At 51.5% G+C, this 23,913-nt stretch overlaps 1 protein-coding gene across 7 annotated transcripts in view; it reads right to left on the bottom strand.

Annotated features, from left to right (window-relative positions):
* LOC103676264 overlaps positions 1–23,913 on the bottom strand; it is a 67,230-nt gene that overhangs the window by 25,439 nt on the left and 17,878 nt on the right. The window contains exon 5 of one of the 7 annotated variants that reach the window (XM_040645426.1): positions 8,385–8,723. The exons of the other annotated variants lie outside the window; for them this stretch is intronic. Coding sequence (XP_040501360.1) covers positions 8,711–8,723 — 13 coding nt within the window. The 3' untranslated portion in view covers positions 8,385–8,710. Of the gene's footprint in view, positions 1–8,384; positions 8,724–23,913 lie in introns of those variants that run through there. 7 annotated transcript variants of the gene reach the window in all.

The raw sequence follows: 23,913 nt of genomic DNA, 5'->3' as shown, positions 1-23,913 counted from the left end.
AGGGGAGGGGAGGGGAGGGGAGGGAAGAGAGAGGTCGGCTGGGGAGGGAGAAAAAAGCAAGGCACAGGGAGAAGACCAAAAGGTCATAGGTACCTTTGGTCACAAGGAGGGAAATGAGTTGACACCAGCCTAAGAGAAAAGGAGTGTCAGACTACAAGGACAGAGGGTTCCGTCATGGAAATGCACTCAGATGGGCCAAAGGGAAGCTCTGAAACAAGGACCTAAAAAAATCTCCAGAAACCCAGGCCTCTCCCAGCTTCTTCCTGCTCCCCATCCACTCCACCTGCACCCTCTTCTTCGTTCCCCTCTCTCTGCGGCCCGCTACCCTCCACCTCTCAGCCTGCACAGCTGGCCGTGAAGGCCCACGGTAGGCCAATATCCCACACCCCAGCTGTTTGCAGAACAGGCCAACTCTGTACCCCAGGGGTGAGAATCTGGCTGGCCCATGGGCCCATCTCAGTCCAATGCCAGCGGAAAGGGGTCATGAGACACACACATGGGCCAGAGCCCTGCCCCAGAGTGGACATATTTCAAGGAGGGGTGGGCTCCTGGGCTGGAGGTGTCACCCAAAAGGTTAGGTGAGGGGATGCTCTGGAAAGGGGAACTGTGGAAAATGTGAAAAGAAGACCAGAGATGCCTTCTTACCTTCCTGTTCCGAGGAACCTGGGTCCCTCTCCCATCCTCAGTTTAAAAGGACAAAATACTACAAGGAGAAATTTAGTCTAAACAGACATAAGCTGGGGTATGTCTCATGGAGCCTTCTGGAATCCCTCCCTCCACATCTGTCTCACTCAATAGCTACCAAACAGGAGCAGCCTGTTGGACCCTTCTTTATTCCAGGGAAACCCTACCAGAGATTGAGTTGTGGGTGAAGAGTGTCTTCCTTGCAAAAACCTACCTTTCCAGCATTCTCCTCCCCACGCACACCCCATGCTGCCAACCCCACCCTGATGCCCTCTGGCTGCTTTGCCCAACTCCACCTCCTCCCTGTCAACACATTCCTCTCACAGGGCTCTTTTCCAGGTAGGTTCTTCACTAAAGAGGTGAATAGGACCTGACTCTCAAATCCACACTACCATTCAAATAACACCTTAAAATTCTGCTATCATTTGGCTCACTCCTAAACAAGGAGAGACAGACAAGACTAAGGAATCAAGGTTCGGTCTTTCCTTCCTCACACCCCCTCAAATCAGCGTATGTGAATCCGGTGGTCTTTCAGCTCAGAGGATCTTCCCATCAATGCTTTAAAATCTGCCCACTTGGAAATAAGTCAAGCAGAGAAAGGCAACTATCATATGATTTCTCTCACCTATGGAACATAAGAACTAGGAAGATCGGTAGGAGAAGAAAGGGATAAAGAAAGGGGGGGTAATCAGAAGGGGGAATGAAACATGAGAGACTATGGACTATGAGAAACAAACTGAGGGCCTCAGAGGGGAGGGGGGTGGGGGAATGGGATAGACCGGTGATGGGTAGTAAGGAGGGCACGTATTGCATGGTGCACTGGGTGTTATACACAACTAATGAATCATCGAGCCTTACATCGGAAACCGGGGATGTACTGTATGGTGACTAACATAATATAATAAAAAATCATTTAAAAAAAATAAAATAAAAATTTCCATGAAAACTAAAAAAAAAAAATCTGCCCACTTGTCTATTCAGTCAGTCATGCCACCAATACTGAATATGGCCGTAAGCAGACAAACCAAAGTTCCTACACTCGTAGAACATTACGGACTTGCCAGGAGCACAGCCACTGAAGAATAAATAATTCCACACATAAGAAGTGTTACAAAAGGGAAGGGAAGGGAGGGGAGGGGAGGAATTTATGAGGGTGAGTCAAGGAAGACCTCTCCCTGACCAGGTGAATTTAAAGTGCATTTAAAGCCTGTGTCGCAATCAGGATTGCTTTCTTTTGGGGGCTCTCTCTTGGGCTTGTAGATAACCACCTTCTCCCTATGTCTACACGTGGTCTTCCCTTGGTGCATGTCTGTGTCCTAATCTCCTCTTCTTATAAGAACACCAGTCACATTGCATCAGGGCCCACCTCATGACCTCATTTTAACTGAATCACCTCTTTAAAGACCCTGTCTCCAAATACATTCACATTCCAGAGGTTAGGATGCACAACTCAGCCCCTGAGAGCCTATTACTTGCTAGCCAGATACCCAGTCCTGGAAAGAGTATTCCAGAAAGAAAACACCTGCAGAGGAGCAAGTGTGATCATGAAGGATCCAGTAGGTCAGGTGAAGTATTTTAGACCTTAGCTTCAAGGTGACCTTGAGATTACAGAAGAGTTTCAAGCAGAAGAGAGGCGTGACAAGCTGGACGTTGGATTGTTCTGGTGTCGTGGTGGAAACTGAGCTGAAGGAGCAAGGCGGGTGCCTCTGGCAGTCCAGGCACAGGTGAGGGTGACGCGGAACAGAGGACAGCTCCAGGTCTGGGAGCTGTGGGGCTGTGAATGTGAACTGAAGCAGCAAGATAGGGGTAGAGAAAGAGGCAGAGCAGAGCCCCGGGAGGCACCGATATTTACGGACCATGAGGAGAAGTCAGTAAGCGCCAACCAGGGAGATGAGAGCAACCAGAGCCAGGCGACCAGAATGCTCCCACGAGGGAGTGCTCAGCAGCATAGAATGGCCAAGCTGGCAGGGACAGAGGACGGCTATGGGGCTTGTCTATCTTGAGGCCATGGTGCCCTGGGTGAGAGCACTTGCAGGGAGTGTAGGGCTGAAAGCCCAGTTTTCATCGGAAGAGGAGGTAAGGGGACATTCCTGGCAAGTTCGGGCTGGGTATGGGAGGAGAGGGATGGAGTCACACCTGAGAGGTTAGGGACCCCAGTGGAACGTTTTTTCATCTAAATTTTAGGTACTTAACATGTGGTGCGAGATCGGTTTCTGGGGTCGAATGCGTCACTTACATACAGCCCCCAGTGCTCATCACGACAAGTGCCCTCCTGAGCGCCCGTCACCCAGACGCCTAAACGATGTCGGAAAAAACCCGGGGAGAAGGAACTTTGGATCCTGAGGAAGCCAGAAGGAACACTAGCCTTAGGAAAGAGAAGGCCCAACTCTCCCATTTTCATACAAATGAAGGAGCAAAGGAGGAGCGAGCACAATGTGTCATCAAAGATGGAGCCCAGGGACGCAGTGTTTGCGAGGGGAGCGCCTGCAGGAGAGGGCTCTTTTCTGTCGATCATGGATGTGAGCTGAATGGATGAATTCCTAAAGAACATACTGATGGGTAAATACACAAGGGTTTGGTGAAAGACATAAAAATCAGGCCCACTCTTTTTTTTTTTTTTTCAATAAGGTTTGTCCTCAGATTGCCACCTGTAGCCCATGGCCATTTGGGCTCTAGACTAGCAGACAGGAACCATCCCATTACCACATGGAAGCAGGCCATCAAGCTGCCCACAACAAGCCACATTTTTTTCTCTGGAACATTTTGAATCAACTATAAAAGCTGGAGGGGTACGATTAGGCCCCTAAAGCTGCAAAGCACAGAGCATGCAGGAACCGTTGCCTGGCCTGGGTAATTTCAAGGGCCATTGTTATTAGCAAAAACAATAGCAGTACTTCCTTTGACCTTGGCTTCTCTCCTCCCTTTTCCCCTCCTTCCTCCTCCTCCTCCTCTTCTCTCCTCCCTCCACCTTTCCTCTTCCCTTCTGGCCTCGTGTCCCCCTCAAAACCACTGCAGGTACTGGATCTGACTGGTGACAAGACACCCCCGCTCTGTGGGCTCTGGGGTCCAGAATAAAGCTGGCTAGAAAAACTGGACCATTGAGTTTCAAATTAAATCACCCCCACAGGCCCTTCTTCTCCAGTTACTGGGCTCATTAGAGCTCAGATAATGGAACATCTCCTCCCACTAATGGCCCATGAGAAGTGAAGGAGAGAAACCAAGCCCTCTACCACATCACTAAAGAGAAATGGAGAGGAAAAGGTCACTGACTATAGCCCCAAAGTTTTTAGTGTTTTGGAAGAACTGTCTCCCTACCATGAGAGATCTGGAGCATGAAGAATGGATTTACCAGGATGTGGTGGTTATAAACAGAATAGACATTCGTTTGTGCATCCTGGTGACTAAGCCAGAGTTCTGGAATTTATCATTCCAGAAGGTTCCATGGCTAATTTCCCTGGTAGGCAGGGGGCATGTGAGATCACTAGAGCCAGAAGAGGGTTTTAGAAGCTGTGAGGGCTGCTTGCCAGGAAAAGGGAAGACAGCTAGGCACAGCCTGCTTTGTGTTGATTCGTCCCACATGAACCACAGGGTCTGAGCGAGGACCCCTTCTCCAGGACAGGGAAGGATTTGACAGCAACCGGATAACCAGGATACGGAAGTTTACCAAGATGCTCTGAGCATTCAGCTACATGTGCCAAACTGGCTCCTACGTGTCTGCAGCTGCTAGAAAGCAGGGAACATTCTGGGGTTGAAATAATCTCTGGCCAGGACTCCACTGTGACCTCTGCCAGGGGCCATAAGAAAACGAAGTGCCCCTTACTGTCCACCCGTCTGACCCTGAGCCCTAGCCCCCCTCCAATCATAACCCCTTGCTTCGAAATCGGCTGATTTCAAGCGCATAAAGCAAAGAAACTCAGTCTAGGAGTACCAGGCACAAGAAAGTCAGGCCGGCCAGCAAGATTTCCCTTACAGAACAACAGTGGATGGTTCTTACCACACACGAGAAGTGTTGTCAAGTGCCTCACACACATAAGGTAGTTTGTTTCTAACTGGTCCCATGAAAATCACTCACACTAAACCAAATGGAAACAGACTCATGGTTCTGGGCCTTCCTGACCCACCAGGCTGGGATTGCCTCCTGCAGGTGAGTGATGTCCCCAAGAGAATCGGGACCCCTCAAGCAAATTCCCCTTAGTCCCTGAGCAGGGCTAGTTGTCGGTCTGAGGGGGAGGTGCTTCTCTGAGGTGTGAGCAATGCGATGACCCACCTGAGTCTCGTCCCTCCCACATTCCCATCCATCACACAGCCTGCAGAGAGGCAAGTCCCTACAGCCTGCCATTTGAGGAGAGGATGTGGGGGTGTGGGGTTCCAAGCAGGACATGAAAGTTTCACAGCCTGTGGCCTTGGCCAGCCCCATTACATCACATAGTGGGGGCCCAGGAGAGAGCCATCGCCGTGGCAAGCAGAGGGACCACGGCTAGGGTTCAGGAGGCCACTGTGACCCCGAGAGCTCTCCTCCTGAGGCACCCCAGCAGATTCCTCACAGCCCACCAGGCAGAGAAGGGGGGTCACCAAGGGGAAACCCCACAAAGACTTCCTGCTCCTGTGCTCTGGCCCCCAGCTTGCACTCTCCACGTCCCGTGTGTCCTACCACCCGCTTCTCCTAAGTCCCTGGGCCCCATCACTCATCGTAGAGGAAACTACTGATTAATAAGTCCCGTTTAAGACAGTAGGAGAAAGCTCACATTTGCTGGGCACCATCTTTGTGCTGGCACTCTGCTTTCCTCCACAGACGACTTCATTTTACGCTCCAGTGAGCCCAGTGACGCAGGCACTGCTAATCGTCCGGTCTTACAGACGAGGAGACTGAGGTTCAGAGCAGTGAAGCCGTCCAAGCTCACGGCCAGTATGTCAAACCCCACCATCCGGCTCCCGAGCTTTCACTCCTACCTCGTTCATTTCAACTCCTAGGAGCCCTTGAGAGCTGGTGTCAGACGCTCAGGAGGAAGCAAGGCTAAGCCTGAAGTCTTAACCACTACTGATCATTCTGCACAGGGCTCCAGACAGGAAGAGAACTTTGGGGACCCACTCAAACCCTCCCTTCTTACTAGGCAATCACTGATGTTCCCCATTGCTAACTGGGGGTGGGGGTGCAGGGGACTCCTAATCTCCCACTTCATTCTTTCTTGTGATTTCTATGTGCTCCTCTCCCAAGGCCCCAGGAGCTATGAAGTACTTGCCATCATTACCATTTTGGTGGGTGGCTTTCCAGTCTTCTTTGAAACCGAGGGGCCTTTAGACAGTGGTATTTGGGGGGAGGACGGTTAGGATGCCTTCCACAGAATGAATGGCCAGGCCTCCTGCTCCCATGCTGAGGGTGAGAGGCACCCCTATGTTCCTGCTCACAGATTCAGGGGTGCTGGTGGAGACAAAAGGAGTGTGGCTGTGCTACAGGAGAACCCTGGACAGGTCATAAAGAGCTGAGGGAGTTCTGGTCCCGCTTCTGCCCATCACAGCTGTGTGACCTCAAGCCTCGGTTTCCCACATGCACAATGAGGAGGCTGGACTTGGACAGCGGGTTGGAGCCATGCTCGGACGGGTCCCAGGATTCTGCCGCATTGCACCACTGCCCAGAAGCCCCCATGAGCCACACCAGGTGTGAGATTCAAGCCCTGAAGGGTGAGAAAGAGGGCAATGGGGGAGGGGCAATGAATCAAGCAACCCCCCTTTTGGTCTCTGATACCCACGTTTCAAGAAGAGTTCTGTGACTATGGAATGTCTGACCATGACTGGGCTGGATACTCTCTAGGTCCTTCTGACCCAGGGGTTGGGAGTGCTGTGCCTGCAGAAAGGCCCTGCTTTGCTCATTCCAACCCTGCTTGGCTGCCATGGAGCCAAGGGAACCTGGTGGGCCAAACGGTCGACCAGGAGGTAGGCGACCTGATTTCGCATTCCAAGACTCCAAAGTGCATCATGGTAAAATCAGGAGACATGGCAGAGGTCTACCCCACTCAGACACGCCCCCCGCAGAGCCAGGCTGGACCCTGGTGGGCTGCTGCCCAGGGAGACCCACACTAGGTGTCTGTCGCTCAGCACCGCAGCCGCCTTGCTCTGCCCCTTTGTGAGCTGAACAGGACAAGCAGACAGGAAGGTCCCCAGCACCTCCTCACCCCAGCCACCGCCATCTGTTCCCAAAGGGTCGCAGCTCCCAGCAGCGGGGACAGGGACTGGCGCTCTGGAAGCAAGGCCCCGGCTCTGCTCTGTGTCTCCACCTTGTGAGACAGCTCCTGGTAGCACAGTCGGCAGACGACACTCTGAAAGCTGATTTGAAAAAGCAAACGCAATGACAACAGTATCCAGTTGCGGCTGCAGAGGGAGATTAACAGGCAGAATGTAATTACTCAGCCTGGAACGGGTCCAAGGTCTCAGCAGCACTGGCAGAAGGTGGCACCCCAGGAGCCCAGCCCCCAGAAATCTGAGCAGAGACTGGGATGTGGCCCCTAGGCCTTCTCCTTCAGGCTCCCTTCCAGGGTGCCCTGGGTGGACCTGAGTTCTCTCCATCACTGGACCTTCTCCCCAGGTTCCCAGGGCAAGGCTGCCTGTAACGGCGCCTTCTGAGCTCGCAGAGCAGAGTGTGAGCACGTGGGGTACTCGGACCCAGAGCGGGACCTCAGGGCAAGCACCCGCAGGATCATGTTGGTCCTAGGTCCTCAATGCACTTGACGCGGAGGAAGGAATTCAGACACAGCTGCTCAAGGGGCCGTGGAAAAAGCTGAGGGTCTGGATCCTGGCTGAGCATCTCTTGGCCAATGTCAGACCCCATGAAGGGCAAGGCTGCCCCTTCTTGTCCAGCATCCACACTCTGCTTTCAGTTTATGGTCAATGCCTGCCTAGCTTGCTTGCCAGGGGAATGAGGAGGCAGTCTGGTTCATAACCCATCGGAAGGTTTCAAATGCCTCCCGTGTGGAGTTGCTCTGGGCTCCCTCCTGCGCCCTGCCCCATGCGGACGTGTGGCAGTGGTGACGAGGGGCCGAACACAACCTGCCAAAATGCAGGTGAGACTGTCATCCGGGCAAGACTGAATGAGGAGCTGGGGAACCTGGAAGAGGGCATGACTGCCTGCAGGAGACATCACAGAGGACGGGACCTCGGAGCTGGGACAGCAGCAGATCACGAACCATTGGCAAACAGTGCACCCGACTGGGCTGGGAGCAGTTCTCAGTTCCCGCCCCCACCCCAGGCAGAGCAGCTTGCGGGCAGTCAGGAGCCTGGGTGGTGCCAGCCGTACTGCTGGGGGCACACCGATGGGGGGGGTTATGGGCTTAGACACAGCCATGCCTCTCCCTCCCCCTGGGGCTCGGACCCAGCCCCAGTTCATTCTCCTGTCCCTCCTAAAACTGCCTCGTTACACACCACTGTCCCATCCGCACGACACCAACAGCTGTGTCCACGTGACGCACATTTTAAATATATGCCAACGTGGACAAGATAACTCCATGCCCTCCTATCACCTGAAATCAACGATTTCCAGCTCATAGCAGCCTCGTTTTACCCATAATCCCCCCCACTTCCCCAACTTCCACCCCTGACATTGTATCACCTCATCTATAAATACCTCAGAAGGTTTCTTGGAAAGATCAGAGCTTTTTAGCTCAAATCCATAAAACCATTATCATTCCTTTTAGAAATGAAATCAATTTCTGATTATTATCAAATATCCAGCCAGCAATCCCACAGTCTGGATTTTGCTGGTTGCATCCCCAAGATGTCACTTAATGGGTTTCTCTGTGCTTTGAATTTCCTATGAGTTCATATTTAGATCTAGAGACTTAATCCGATGCAGGTATGATTGGTTTTGGCAAGAAACGTCCAAAGCCATGGCGTGCTTTCCAGGAGGAGGTTCTCTCCCCCTGGTTAGCTCTTGTAGTCGTATGAGCAGGGGCTGGTGGCGGATCCACTCATTCGTTAGGCACACAGCGCTGCCCTAATTCTCTAGCTCCTTCTTCCTGTATTAGCGAGGATGCTTCTAAGAGGAGAAGCTGCACAGGAGAAAAAACAGAAGGAACGCTTGAGACTTCCCCTTCTTACACACGTTTCCCAAAGAATGAACTGCTTCCCTAACATCAAGAGTTGGCCAATGAGTGCTTTCCTTTTAGCATTTTTATAACTGGAGATGAACATATCTGATGTATTTTAATCCACTGCAGTCAATCCCTTGTAGTTATCACCCTCACTGATGTTTGAATGGCCTCATCTTTGGCCAGGAGGAACCACGTTGGCTCCTGTGTCCACTTTGATAGTTTCCTCACTTTCTGGCATGACAAGTTGTTCCAGACTCATCTTGTACATTCATCTCGTTCATTTATTTCAATAGAAAGTCCCCCGACCCCAGCCTCCAATCTGTCTGTGTCTTCGCTGCAGGTAGATGAATCTTTCCTGAAGTTAATTGCAGCTCCATTGCTCTTCGTGGGAGGCCGCATGAAGCAGGGAACAAACAGGAACTTTGAAACAGGGGAGACGGGAGTTTGGAACTGGCCACATCAGGTACGCATTGCACCACCCCGAGCTGGTGATACCATCTCCCTGAGCCTCAGCTGCCTCATTTCTAAAACCAAGAATTATAGTGTCTTGCCTTACAAGATTATGGAAAAGGTTAAATAAACACAAAGCACCCGGCATAGAATCCGCTGACTAGGAAGTCCATGTCAATATCTACTCCTTTTCTTCTTGTTCTTTTAAAGAAACATCAGTGGCTTCTAATGTCCACCTCACTGTGCAGACTTTCAAGCCCTCTTTCGTCTGACCTACCCTATCAGCCCAACCTTGTTTCCATGGTGGTTCTCCCCATCCACCTGCCATTCTGTTCCCACCAGCCCACTCTCACCAGACTTACCGATGCCCTCAACCTCCATTTATACTGCCTCCTTCATCTTAAATGCCCCATGTCCTTCCATTTATTCAACTCCTACCTATCTGTGAAGACCCAGCTCAGATCCTTCTGCTTCCCTGATCCCTCCAAACCTCATCTTCTTCCCATCCCATGAAAGCCTGCCTACCCTCACAAGCCTGATGGTGGGGGGTGGGGGGCTCCGACTCTTGTAACCATTGTCATCCAGCACCTACAGACTTGGACAGAATACACTTCAAGAACGATTCTTCCCGAAGCTAACCTGGTCTGCACACAGGTCCCTGGGCACATGATCTGTGTGTGACTAGGACAGCAGCAAGGCACTAAGGGTGTGCTTGTGATGCGAACATGGGCGTGCACGTGTCTGTGTGAATATATGCATATGTGTGTGTCTGTGTGCGTATGTGCACGCCTGTGGATGTGTGCACATGAGACCAACGCCCTCAGGAAGCCCGTGTCCCAGCCTGTCCTCTCTGACTCAGAATCACTCAGAGCCCCTGAGGCTCTGCCGCGCCCTCAGACTTCAGCCAGGATGTGGGAGGATGCCTGGGCCCTGATCTTTACAGAGATCCAGTGATGGTCTCCTTGGGGTGCTCAGTTTTCTAAACCAGATGTGACCCCCATCTGGAACATGGAGAAGAGCCACAAATGACTAGGGAAAGCTTCCCTGTCCAGATCTGACAGCTGGATCCAAAACCAAAGATGATCTCAGTGCAGAACTTTTCCATGGGAGAGCCATCCGACCGAGCAGTGATGAGTAAGGACGCTTCACAAGATGGCCTCGCCCCCCACGCAGGATAACCTCACCCGGCGACTTGCCGAACCGCCCCGATGTGCCACCAAGTCGGGAGGCTACTAGGACGTGTGAGGTCACCTCACCCCCTGGACCGTAGCATCCGTCTCAGGATGGCGCCCACAGGCAGATCTCATCACTGCCATGCAGGGAGGAGACAGAGCTGCAGGGGAGGCCAAACAAAATCCCATCTGGGCCGTCTTGGGTCTTTGGGGTCTCCTGCTCCTTCCCTTAAAAGCCATCACCTCAATTAAAGGGATGCAGCCACAGCAGGAGTCAAAGGTCAGCATAAAAAAGCAAGAGCTATGCAAGCAATAAGAGTAGAACTTCCCTGGATGATGGGAGAGTCAGGGAGCTCTGGAATGAAGGGGGTGGGGGAGCACCCCAATAAAAAGATGGCCTCTGGAAGAACTGGCATCCCTCCCCCCCCCCGTAGCACAGGAACAGCTGCTTGTTGGCTCTGCACTGAACCCACCTCCGCAGTCCCAAGCTGTCGGGAAGACACCCTGGGGCTGATGTGCCCCAGGCGACAAAGGGAGTGGGCAGAATCCCCGGGCTGGTAGCTCTGTGCCCGGGGGCATCGGAAAAGCAGGCTGCAGCGTGGCCCTTGCTGGAGCAGAAGTGAGACAACCCCCAATTATTCTAAAAGAAAGTGGCCTTTGGAATAAGCGGGGACGGGGGTGTAAATGGTGTCTCAGCTGGTTCTATGGGGTGTTAAAGGAATGGTGTCACTCACACACACACACACACACACACACACACACACCCGCCCAGCGCTGGCAGAGTGTGTGAGGACATCTCGGTGGCAGCAGACGGTCTGGCTTGCAGGTGTTGAGTAACGGAAGCCTCGCGGGGGTGAAGCCTCCGTGGAACGGGCTGATGTGCGCCCCCGCTCCGATCCCAGCCCACTTCCAGGGCTTGGTGGGGGTTGCGAGCAGGAGGAGGAGCTTCCCAGCGAGGGACGCGGCTCGGCTAACCACCACGTGCCAGCACATAATGACATTTAATAGCAGCACACAAAGCACCAGGTTGCGCTCGAACACCAAACATCGGCTTGAAAATGCAGCCCCCTTTCCTTCACGGGCTTGTCACAGGAGCGGCATNTGGGGGCGTGACGACGCGGCCCTGCCCCAGCTGCCAGTGCCCCCCCACCCCCAGAGGCCCTGCACCCAGCCCTGTGTGCCACTCCGAGCAGGGATGTTGGCCCATGCCCACACTCCCGGGGATGGCCTGAGGGAGCCAGAGGCCGGGGTGCGTGCCTTTCAAAAATCCTGCGACTGCTCTCTGTTTCTAACATATAAATAGAAAGTGCTTTAGTGCCTCTTTCTGGAGCAGGTCATGTGTGCAGGCTCTCCCCTCCCACGGCTCACCCCACGTAGGCTGCTCAACTCTGGCGACTTGAAAGAGGCAGGGTGCCCCTGGGCCAGGCCTCCCAGAGGCTCTGCGGGCAGGACTCAGAGGCGCTCCCCCTGCCACGAGCTCAGACCGGGTAGTGCAGGGCTGTCCTGCTGGGGTGCCAGGAGACTACTGTCAGCTTGCCTTTCATTTCAATTGTCTTTAAATGAGCCAAAGGCCAGGACCCTCCATTGCTTGCTTTGTGCTTTTCCCCAGGGAACAGGGAAACGGGGAGCTCACAGTTAGGATGCCCATTCCCTGCCCCCCTCCCCCCGCAGGCTCACAGAATCCCAGAAAGAGCCAGGTGCCCTTTCTGTTCTTTGGCAGCTCTCTCTTCTACGTCACTTCCGCTCCATATTTTTTAAGCCTGACCCCCCATCTTTCAGGCTGTTCCAGGGATGAGTTCCACCACACTTCCCATGAGCATCACCGTCACGACGCATTTTGTTTTCCTTATAGCGGTCCCTTTCCTTTTCATTCAGTGCCCACTGGGTGCAAACCCTGGTCAGGGCCCTGGGGAGCCGCACTGAGCAAAGCAGAGGCCGGGACCTCCAGATGACCTTCATGGGCTCTTCCTCCAAAAATTCAGATAAAAATTATATTTTTATATATTTTATCTGTGTTGGTACAGGATGAATATATTAACAGCTGTATAACAGTTGTTATACGACAACTTTCTTTTTCAAACTAAAAGTTCATTTGTTTCTTCTGATTTTAAAAGAAATGAAAATTAGGGGAGACTGGGTGGCTCAGTGGGCTAAGCGTCTGCCTTTGGCTCAGGTCATGATCTCAGGGTCGTGGCATCAAGCCCCGTGTTGGGCTCGCTGTTCAGAGGGGAGCATGTGTCTCCCTCTCCCTGCTCATGCTCTCTCTCTCTCTCTGTGTCTCTCTCAAATAAATAAATAAAATCTTTAAAAAAATAAAAATAAAAAATAAAAATTGTGTTAAAATACACATAACATTTACCGTTTGAGCCACTTCGGAGTTCAGTGGCATTAACTCCATTTACATTTTGCGCCACCATCATCACCGTCTATCTCCAGAACGTTTTCATCTTCCCAAACTGAAAGCCCACCCCACTGAACACAGCTCCCCGTTCCCCGCTCCCCAAACCCCTGTCCGCTTCCTGTCTCTGTGAACGTGAGGACTATCAGTACCTCGTGGGACCGGGATCACACCACACTTGTCCTCTTGCACCTGGCTTATTTCTCTCCGCCTACGGTCCCCAGCATCCAACTACGTGGCGGCAGGTGGCAGGGTCTCCTTCTTCTTTAAGGCTGAATAACACCCCATCGTGCAGACGAATCACACTTTGTTTCTCTGTGGGACTCTGCCTCTTTTGTCCACTGCTGCATCGAAGCAGTCAGAACCTTGCTACCGCACGGGGGTGGGGGGTGCGATTAAGTGTTGAAAGAAGGGCTAGCACGAAATTATCCATTGAGATCACTTCTTCCGGGCACATAGCAAGCCTTCCAAAAGCACGACCGTCTTGGTGACCAGCCACCTTCATTCTACACTCGTGTGTCTAAACATAAAGAACACAAGAGAGCGGGTCTGGGCAGCACCAGGAAGCAGGGGGTCTCCTTGCTGCCCCCCCCCCCCCCCGCCGTGCACATAAGCAGCACGAAGCAAGAGAAGCCACAGAGCTGAACGTCGCTGGTGCCTTTGAGCTTGGAAGTCACAACTGAAGTTCGACCCCCTTCTGCCTGAGGAGACGCTACCTGGAACCAGGACCTCCCATCTTGATGACTTTCCCCGGAGTCCCTTCGTGGTGGGACCCAGGCTCTGAGCTGCCCTCTGTCACTCTCCATCTTTCTCAGGGACACATTCCTCCTTCCAAGCAGGCCCAGTGCAGCCCAGAGCATACGTCAGCCCTTTGCAAGCAACAGCTGGGGCAATGGTGGGAGGTGACAAGTGATGGTGTTGGTCCCCGCCCCGTGCGAATCGGCAGCACACCTGGGGTTTTCAATAGGTCATTTCTCCTTAGACTGGAGAGCACCCTCCCCCCTTCCTTTTGAACAAATTCCAGGAGATTCAAGTTATTTGTCCTGAAGATGGTCAGCCGGCAGCCCCAGGCCGTCTTTCTTGCCCCATTTTCAGAGCCCGGCCCTGGGCACCAAGATGGTGCCACGGTCTGAAGGCCTCTGCTCCAGCAGAGCGCCGCTGCCGCTGGTGAGATCCTGTTAGGAGGCTGGCAGGAGGGAGCACAGGAAAGGCTGTTATGTCTTTCCACAGAAAATTCCAGAACCTTTAACCTTCCACTGGAGCCTCGTGGCCCGGAGTTTGATGGGGGCTGCTCTATCTTTTCCCGTCAGATTTAGACAGCTCATGGTGGCGCCCTTTTGACATGAAGTAATAATTGTCAGAGAGGGTCAAGGCTTCAGCAGCTGAGAAAACAGGAGAGTGACCCTTGAGAGGAAAGCAGTTCCTGCCGAATCAGGACACAGCCCATTAGTGGGTCAGAGGACCTTCCCCACTGACATTTGCGTTGACGCTGCCTCATCAAGAAATTTGACATGGGAGACGCCCTCGGCGCAGTCACCTTGATGGGGGCCACGTGGGAGCTGTCCTTCAGAGTGGCACCCAGCAGATGGCTTTAAATGCCACAATGAAAGCACAATAGAAGGCATTTCACGGTTATTCTTGCCTTAATACCAAAGGAATACACAACCATAGAAATGGTGGGGAAAACCACACGGATGGATTCAATCGTCCAGAATTTCACCCCAAAAGGTGAGAGCTGCTGCCACTATAGCATACGGTCCTCCAAAGTTTGTCAATGCTTACGTGTGGATATATGCACGTTCATGTGTGTGCAGGTATCACACCCGTGTAAATGTATGCATGCATGTGTGTGCATGTGCACGTGTGTATGTGTGTTGTGTATATGCATGGTTGTGTTTGTATGTGCGCATGTATGTCCATACGTGTGCATGTGTGTACACGCATATATACAAATACGTGTGCATATGGGTATAGATGTGTGTATATGTACATATATGCAGTGCTATTTTTATGAGCAAACACTTTGTAACAGAAGTCAATCACTAGTATAAGAAAAGATGCTATGAGATCAAATGCATTTTAACATTTAAAGTTTTAAAAATGTGTGCAGACATTTTTCCTATTTTTCTACCGCAGCATTTTCCAAACTGGGTTCTGCAAAACAAACACATGAATTAAAACACAAGCTGCGACACGCTGCAGACCACAGAGAGATTCCCAGAGCGCACAGAGACTCTGAGAAGCGGGGCAGCAAAGAACCTCTTTAAACACGGTCTAACCAGCACCATCGACCACAGGCTGCTTTTTTTCCACAACAACACGGATACACGCTGATCTACATAATAAGGAGAATCATGTCTTCTCACGCCCTTCCTGAAGCCACCATACAAAGCCTTTCTGGTCCTTTTGCGTCTGAGGAGAGGCCAGTCCAAGAGAGACCTTGGAGAGCAGAAAGGACGGGGAAAGTGCTCATGAGTATTTGTTGGTTGTGATTCGACACAGCTCGGTAGTTCTTCCCAACTCCTCCTGGGTGAGGGATGAGGCAGTTGACAGAAAAGGAATTAAAACCCTCCATTCTCTAATATGTAAGGTGACCATCCCTGGCCCACGTATTTCTCACTTTGTCATTCTAACCAGATAACGGGAAAGGGTGGGAGGGGTTTGATAGGCAGTGGGAGGAAGGAAAAGAAGTCCAGGAGTCTTTTTCTGTGAAATGAAGAGCTTTGCTCTTTTTTCTTTCTCTGTTTTATAAAATTAGGGTTACATTTTACTATTGGCTTTTGTAAGTTGCTTTTTTTCACTTAATGTATCATGAAGATTTTTTCAAGGAATTAAATAGTCTTCTAAAACATGATTTTAAATTTCTTCATATAATTTTAACTTGTAGATAAATACCATAATCTTTACCCCATGTGCCAGTTGTCGATTTCTTACCTAGTGGGTCCAGATTCACCCTCAGTACCTGCACGGTGATAACGGGCAGAGACACCAGCATTTCTCCTTTGTCATGAGCGCGATGTTAAGCGTGGCCAGTAGAGGGCGGGAGAGGGGCCTTGTGGGAGGAGGTCAGCCACCGTTCCAGCACTGCTTAATAGTTCCCTATATTTACCTTCCCTTGCTCCAATTACTGTGTGGTTTCTGTCTCCTCATTGGACCCAGACTGAAACATCCAGCAAGGACCATGCTTTAAGCTCTATTTCTGAAGCGTTTTAATTTGAAGTCGGGCACCAGGAAAGGAGAGCGGGAAGGACATGTTTATTCAAACAGCAAATGTTTACTTAGCAGATCTACTATGACAACTGGGCCCCAGAGATAGGCTGTCAGAGAACAGTAACATTGATTAAACCCTGTTATGAGAGCTAACTCATTAATTGTCCCAACAGCCCCATGAGCGGGCACCAGTACCGTCCCAGGTGACAGGTGAGCACCTCGGCACACGTGGCTGACATCGCTGCCCAAGGGCCCAGAGTCAGTGGGAGACGTGGCCTTGTGGAATTCACACATGGCTGTGCATCTCTGCCCACTGCTCCCTCTGCCTCGCGGAGACGGGACGAATGTGATTGTTGAGAATTCCTTCATCCGTGAGCTCTGGAGTTCCTCCAGGGCTCCGGTATTGGAGAAAAGAGACGATTCAGAGCAGAGAAAATGAAAGTCTCAGAGAATTTAGAACCAGAGCCCATGAGGAAAAATGAGGCAATCACGAGTCTGGAAAGTTCTGTGGCCGTGTTTGTTGATTCTACCCAGAGCCGGAGTGGCGGCTCTCCCGAAGAGATGCAGAGAGAGAGGCTGAGGGCGGCCCAAGCAAGCAGGACAGGGATCCTGCATCCTCAATTACTGAGGTCGCCTTGATTTTATATTTTTCTACCCTTTTCAGTGAATGACCTGATAGAGCTTAGTATTTATACTTTTGTGTGACTCTTCACGTCAAAACCTTCACAACTCAGGCACAACGCGGTCCTCGTTCTGGATTCGGGAGCAGCTGTCTGCTGCATCCCGGGGCAAGTCAGTTTTTCCGTGACTAGGCCAATGACTAGCAGACCAGAGACAAACCTCTGCCACGGCCAGTTTTTCCACTTGGAGAGAGTAAGCCTGGGCCTGGAGGAAGGAGAGAGAAAACCCTCACGGCAATGAAGCAGGAATGGAGTGCAGGAGAGTCTAGTGGGATGAAGAGGAGACCAGAGCCTGGAACCCCCGTGCCTGCACTAACTCCGCCCCGGGGCCATATCCACATCCCTGACACTCGCAAGCCCCCCTGAGCAGCAGGTGGAGACCTGGACGCCATCCACTGATGGGCGTACAGAAGCCCCCGCTCCCTTACCAAGATGGGACCGAACAAGGCAGGGGCTCCACAGAGAGCAAAGTGCATCTGCTGGCTATGGCTGCCATAACAAAGCACCGGGAACTGAAGCGGCTCCGCAGGGGAACTCACTGTCTCCCAGCCCTGGAAGGCAAAGGCCAAGATCAAGGGCTGGCTCCTTCCAAGAGCAGGAGGGAATCCGGTCCCTGGCCTCTCCTCTCCAACAGCCTCTGGCGGTGGGCTGGTGATCCTTGGTGCTCCTTGGCTTTTGTAGGTCCCCACCTGCATGGTCCCATCGCCTTCTCCCCAAGTGCATATCTGTCTCCAAATGCTGCCCTTCTTAGAAGGACACCCGTCATGTAGGATTAGGACCCACTCGATTGATCTCACTTTAACTTGATGACCTCTGTAAAGACCTTACCTCCAAATAGGGCCACATACTGAGGTACTGGGAGTTGGGACTTCAGCATATGAATTTGGGGGAGCACAATACCTTCCCAGCTCCTCAGGCTGTCAGGCCTTGTTGCCACAGGACGCTCATCCCTCCTCCCTCTATTCCTCGTCCCGCCACTGTGAGCATGGGAGCACCAAGGTGCCAGGGGGAGAAGCCTGGATAGTAGCGGTCTCCTAGTTTTTAGATCAAACACCCCACCATTTTCAAATGCCTCGTAAGCACTTCCACATTGTATATCTACTTGTAAATTAAATATATTTACTACTGTGCTGATCATGGTGTGCACACGAGAACTGGTTAAAGGATGAGGTAAAAATAAATACCGATGAACATTCTGGCATTGTCTTCCTGCATTCTAATATGCCATCCCGACCCTCCTCCCTCCCCCCGCCGAGACTCATGGACCCCTACTTGAGAAACCACTAGTTTCCAAAACATACTGATCCCGCAGCAAACACGAGTTAACGCAAGCATCATGTCAGGATTGGCCAGCTTCTCCTTTCCTTTCAGGGGACCGTGCTGTGATGGGGACTCTGGGGGTGAGAATGCTGGTGAGAAAGTTCTCTCCATTACAGTTTTGTGCAGTCTCCTAGGGTAGAACGCGGCCATTCGCAACCCCCGCCTTGTCAGGTTTGTGAATATTGAGAACATGCATGTGAGTCACTTAAAAAAACTCCACTGCGAAATGGATGTTCAATAAATGGTAGTTGTCTACTACTACCGCTATCATGACCAACCTCAGGGCAGCTGGGAATCTGGATCGGAAGGGCCATCTAGAAGAAAGGACATCACCCAAACTCATGCCCCTCCCCCTGATCTGACTTAAACCAGCTGTGTGACAAGACTCTGAGCGACAGAAAATGTCTATGTCATTTGACACAGACAGCACAGATTTAAGGAAAAATACCCTGGGGCGAGCTCTAATCCCAAGGGCAGGCTAGGTGTGGCAGAAAAGTTCATTGTACCCCAGGATCTATTTTGCCCTTTGTCCTTTTAACAACAGAATTTGGCTGGGCACATGGCATCTCCATTAGAAGTGACGTTTCCTGGGCTCTCGTGCATGAGGGTGTGACTGCATGGCTAAATTTTGGCCAATGGACTGTGGACAGAATGATTTGTGCAAGTTACAGATTATTTTCATAAGGAAATTCTTTGCACTCCACTTCCTCCTATTCTGCCTCGGTCTGGGCTGGAATGCAGATGTGATGGAATGAGTCAAATTCAACCCTGTGGTCAGAGAGAGTGTTAGCAGCTGGGCGGCAGGCAGTGAGGCCAGGGAGCTGCTGATCCATGTTATTAGGTGGCAAAACACTCGGCAAATCAGTTGCCTTTGATAACTCGGAAGGCAGACCAGGTACCTAAGGAGCCTACAGTTCTAGGGAAAGTAATTTTTCAAATGGGTGGGACTGTTCCTTGATGCATTTAGCAAGGTGCTGTAAGAGAGACATCAAGTTGGGTACGTTTGCAAGCAAAGAGGGATGGGGACAGTGCTCCTAAGGGGACAGCTCTGCTAAGCAAAGGCCACTCTGTCTGTGGCCTGCAATGCAAATTGACTGGAAAAGCCAGCTGCTTCCGTACCCCACAGCAGTATCTCCTACAGCAAGCTCAGAGCCCTTTTCAAAGGCCTCCTCTGGAAACTTTGCAGCCAGACCACAGGATCCAGTCGGGAAGCACCAGTCAGATGAAGGGTGTTGCTTTCCACTCAAGCAACTTTAAGAAAGCCACCTTAAAAAGAGCAAGAGGAGATTGGCCATGCCCATGGAATGAACCAGAAGCAAATAGACTGAAAGCTCACTGGGGACAGTAAGTTTTGGGGGCAACTGTATAACCATTCATTCCCTAAATTCGCCCTGAGTTCCTCCACCTGCAGCGACAGTGGGAGCCTCATCAGTCTGGCTCATGACAGAGGCCTGGACCTGTCAGCGTCCTTGAGAACATCCCGGCTCTTGGGGATGTCGAGATACCTGAGCTCACCTTGAACACATCCCATCCCAAACTTCTAAGGGCCCTGGTTCCTCCTGGTGGGAAACAGTCTTAGATTTTAGACACTCTATCTGAGTTCTGGTGGTTTCCATTGTCTCCAAGCCTCTTTATTGGACCAAACCATGAGATACTTCTCTTTTTAAAGATAAAATACGTGAGTTCGTATGAAAACTTCCAGTTCAAATTCAGGACTGTGGGTTTTTTGTTTACCTCACTAAGTATGCGTGTGTCCTTCCCTCCTTCCATGCCAAAGAGTCCAGTCCTCACTGACACCCACAGAAGAACTGGGGTGCTGTACTCCACAATGTACACACAAAAGTCTCAGAATAAAAATGCCTGGCACTACCACGAACAACAGAATCCATGAATATAGTTTAAAACAAAGTTTAACAGTTCTTTTGTTCTCAGAACACAGCCCAGCTTGGGACGTCAAGTTACATTCTTGTGTTTTATAGTCACTTGAAATAGTTCCTCTCTGGGTAGTAATGCCACCGGTTCAAAACTCAGTGCAGTTCCCTTGTCTCATTTTGCCTTCTTCTTAATAAAAGTAATTTCGTAAATAAAACTTCACTTCACAGTTACGTAAAGTATCTACGTGATTCCGAAGTCAAATGAACAAAGCAAGGTGAATTTAGCAGACGGCCCTTAATACGTGCAGCCCCTGGGACAAGGTAGCAGACAGAGGTCCATATCCCATAAGTATATCAAGTTAGAAATCAAGCCAGCAAATTCTTAAATAGAACATGTCCTGTCGTCCTACTTAGTGCTTCCCCCGACGGGCATGGACACCAATTTCCCACTCAGAATCCTCCACTCCTCCAAGTTCTGCGCTGCAACATGGCAGCCTGGGGCGAGCCTGCCCCATCTTTCCCCCGACTCTTGCCCTCTCTCACATCCTCCCGTCCCACAAGAGGATTTGCACACACACCTGCGGGTGTGTCAGGCCCTGGCCAGACCTCAGGGGGCACCGTGTGCATCCCTGAGGTGCTGTTTGCCCATAGGAAGAGGGGCCTGGGATGGGCCACAGAGGAAGAAGATTCAAGTCCCCTGATCTAGAAGGGAGGGTACCAGCTCCACTGCACCTGGCCCTGCAGACTCCTCACCTGGGGGGCAGCCTGCTGGGGGCAGGCCAGAGCGGGGATGCCCTCATCCAGACTCACGGGCAGCCCTACCGGAGAAACCCAGCTTTTCCCCTGTCCCCTGCACCTCTGCACTTCTGGCTTTATCATTACTTTCTACAAATATAAGCAAATTTCATGCACACCATACTTCTATATAGATATACACACATAGACATGTACACGTGTATGTTTGTCCACGCACGTTCGCATGCAGACCTTCTGCTCCGTACTCGGGGCGGGAGGCACGCTGTTACACACCCAGCCTCCTGCAGCAGCTGACGTGTGCACTAAACCCACCCGGCAGACAGGGACCCCGGGGACCCGGCTCCCGAGCAGTCGGCGGCCAGTCCATCAAACCAGGAAATGGGACTGAATTCACATGAACCAGTAGGAAATCAGAGGTTTCTGGATAGACCCAAATAAGGCAAATTGGACATCAGAGGAAAAGATTCAATTAGGTTCCTGAAATAACAGCACCATGACCTGTAGCTAAACTGCAGGCAGGACCCACTTCTCTTTCCTCCACAAACGCCTAGATGCTGCTTCTGCCCCGGGCCTCGCAGGGAGCGGGAAGGAAGCCCCCACACTGCCCAGCAGGAGGGAACCCGACTCTGGCTTCCTCAGCTCCGTCTCCCCGCTCCTTCCTGCGTGGGGTCAGAGCCGGCTTCCCCTGCTACATGTTGCCAGTCCTCTCCTGAAGGGACCACTTCCAAGGCTGCCGGGGAATGAGGTCGGCTCCCTTCCTGCCATGAAATTACAAAGCTGCCAATCAGCATCTGGTCAAGTTAGGAGGATGACATCAGGAAAACAAAAATGAGACTCCTAGGCGAGGCAGTCTATGTGTCTTTTCCATCCCTGACAAGGAGATGCATCTGGTAGGCCACCCCCTCGGGGCCAAAGTGGTTCGCTGTGGACCCTCCCGTGAGCCTCCTGGCTGCCCCGTGGCCTGGCGGGTCCAGGGAAAGCACCCCTCCGTCCAGAAGAGCTGAGAGACTGGAAAGCCTAGGAGCCAGTGAAAGTTCTTTTTATTTTTCCCCAAGATAAACAAACACATATACTATTTTAAACCTACCATAGGTTTTATTGATAAGAACAAGTTGGTGTTCACTCATTAAAAACTCTCCCTCTCATAAACCACCACCTAACTTTGTCTGGGGTTGAAAAATCTTACTGACTTTGTTTTTTAGAATTGGAAATATCAGCAACAGTGGCCTGTATGAGATCTCTCTCCAGAGGCCTCCCAGGAAAGAAGCTCCCCATGGCCTCCCTGAGCAGAGCTTTGCCGGAGGTCCTCTGCCTCTGCAACAGGCCTTTGCTCCCCCTCCATGTAATTAGAGAAGAAATCTACATGGAAGCATGTAGAAGAGGGCTGCGTATGCTCTTCATGACCCGCCACCTGCCACCACGATGCGATGCAGGGGAGAAAGTTCACCTTGGTTACCAGGGGCAACCCCACTGGCCCCCAGGGCTCTCTAACAAACGCCTGGCTGGGATTGAAAAGATTTCCTTTGTTCATGAAGGACTTCCCTCCTTCCTACCTTCAACTTCCTCCCGAAGCCTCAGACTGATCTGCTTTATTTCCTTTCTAAATACTCACACATTTTGAGCAGAACAGCTGGTAAATAGAGAGGATTCAGCAGTTTCCTCTAAACCGGCCACGAAGGTCAAACCGCCCGGGGCCGCTCAGCTGGGATGTGAATAGTGTCACTTGTAGAAACGACTTTGTCTACATAAGACAGCTGGTGGGAAGACCGTATCATAAACTAATCTCAATCTAAAATATTCTGCGTGGAGAGGTGACTATCAAAAACAAGTTCAGACAAAACCAACTGTCAGCTGACTCCACGAACTTTCTTCCTCACCCCCTTCTTTCTCTGTACCCGCAGTGGCCACACGCCCAGCCCCAGATCATAAACCATGAAAATCCTGTTCCTCGATTTGCCAGTTTCTCTTGCAACTAGGGGTGGCCCTATGACCCGCTTTTAGCCAATGTGGTTGAGAACGAAAGTAGGTGGAGAACATTTCTGGGAAAACTTCTACTTTTCCTGTTAAAGGGACAGGCAAGTTCTATTTTTAACCTGCCTTCTTTCTGCCTTGAACACAGACATGATGTCTGGGGCCATAGCATCAATCTTGCAACCATGAGGCAAAGAAAGACCTTGGGTAAGCATCGCAGATTAGCACAACTAGTGGCAGGCAATGCCTACCTCGGAACCTCTGGTTATGTGAGAACAATAAACCTATATGTGTTCAAGCCATTTAAGTTCTGTGACTTGCAGCATAACATGGTCTAAACGAGACACAGCACGCTTGGCATCCTTCCATTAATCTCGCTCTCTGAAGGAACCTAAAGCAGAAGGAGCAGAATCTGCACCCTCTCCTCTCTCCACCACCTCCCCTTTGTAGGACAAGTTCATGAAAACTCAAGCTGGGTAGATGAGATTGTGCAATGTTCCAATCGGATCCAGGGATTTGGGCCCTTGATGGGTTAAATGGGTGACAACTAACAGCCAAAGAAAGTCTTTAGACTTCATGTCAAAGAAGATGTTAAAGGATTGGCTCATTCCAAGGCCGGGACATCTGCATCCTGGGTGGGAGCCGTCTGCCCAGGAGCCAGAAGTGGGATGGGAGGGCCCTGGTCATTCCCTAGGCAGTGCCATGGGTCGGAAGATGCTCTGTATAAGCAGAATACATTTGAAAAGGGCCCAAGTGGATTGTTTTGATGAAATCCTCAGTAGCATCTGGTCCCAGCAGGTATCAGAGAAGGACACCATCCTATGGGGGTGGGTGGGTGGGCTCCTCTCTTGCCCGCCAGCTCGCCGCAAGTCTGTGGGGTCTGAACCCCTCTCCTAAACAGTTGCCTCTGTACCCATCTCCCTGCGGCTCTGCTTCTCCGCCCACCACAGGGTAGCCAGAGCCAGGGTTGGAAGCACAGATCTGACCTCGTCACTTCTCAGCTTAAAGTCCCTCAGTGACCCCTGTGGCTCTGATGGCCGTGGTCTGCATGTGTGCCCCCCGAATGCATAACTGAAATCCTAACGCCTAGTGTCATGGTGTGAGGAGATGGGAGCTTGGGTGGGGGGGCTTTGTGCCCTTATAAAAGAGACACCTGACAGCCCCCCATTCCCTTCTGTCGGTGAGGACGCAGCCCGAAGCCTGGGACCAGGAAGAGGGCCCTCCCCCAACCATGCCAGCACCTGTTACCTGTCAAACTGGTAACAATGTGGGTAAGCGTTGAAAACATCAAGTTTTCAAGTGAAAAGTATTAAGAGG

Source organism: Ursus maritimus, unplaced genomic scaffold (assembly GCF_017311325.1).
Source record: "Ursus maritimus isolate PB19 unplaced genomic scaffold, ASM1731132v1 scaffold_31, whole genome shotgun sequence".
In the NCBI taxonomy this organism is placed as follows: Eukaryota; Metazoa; Chordata; class Mammalia; order Carnivora; family Ursidae; genus Ursus; species Ursus maritimus.
The sequence above is the reverse complement of the archived record's forward strand: the minus strand, read 5'-3'. Positions and strand labels throughout refer to the sequence as shown.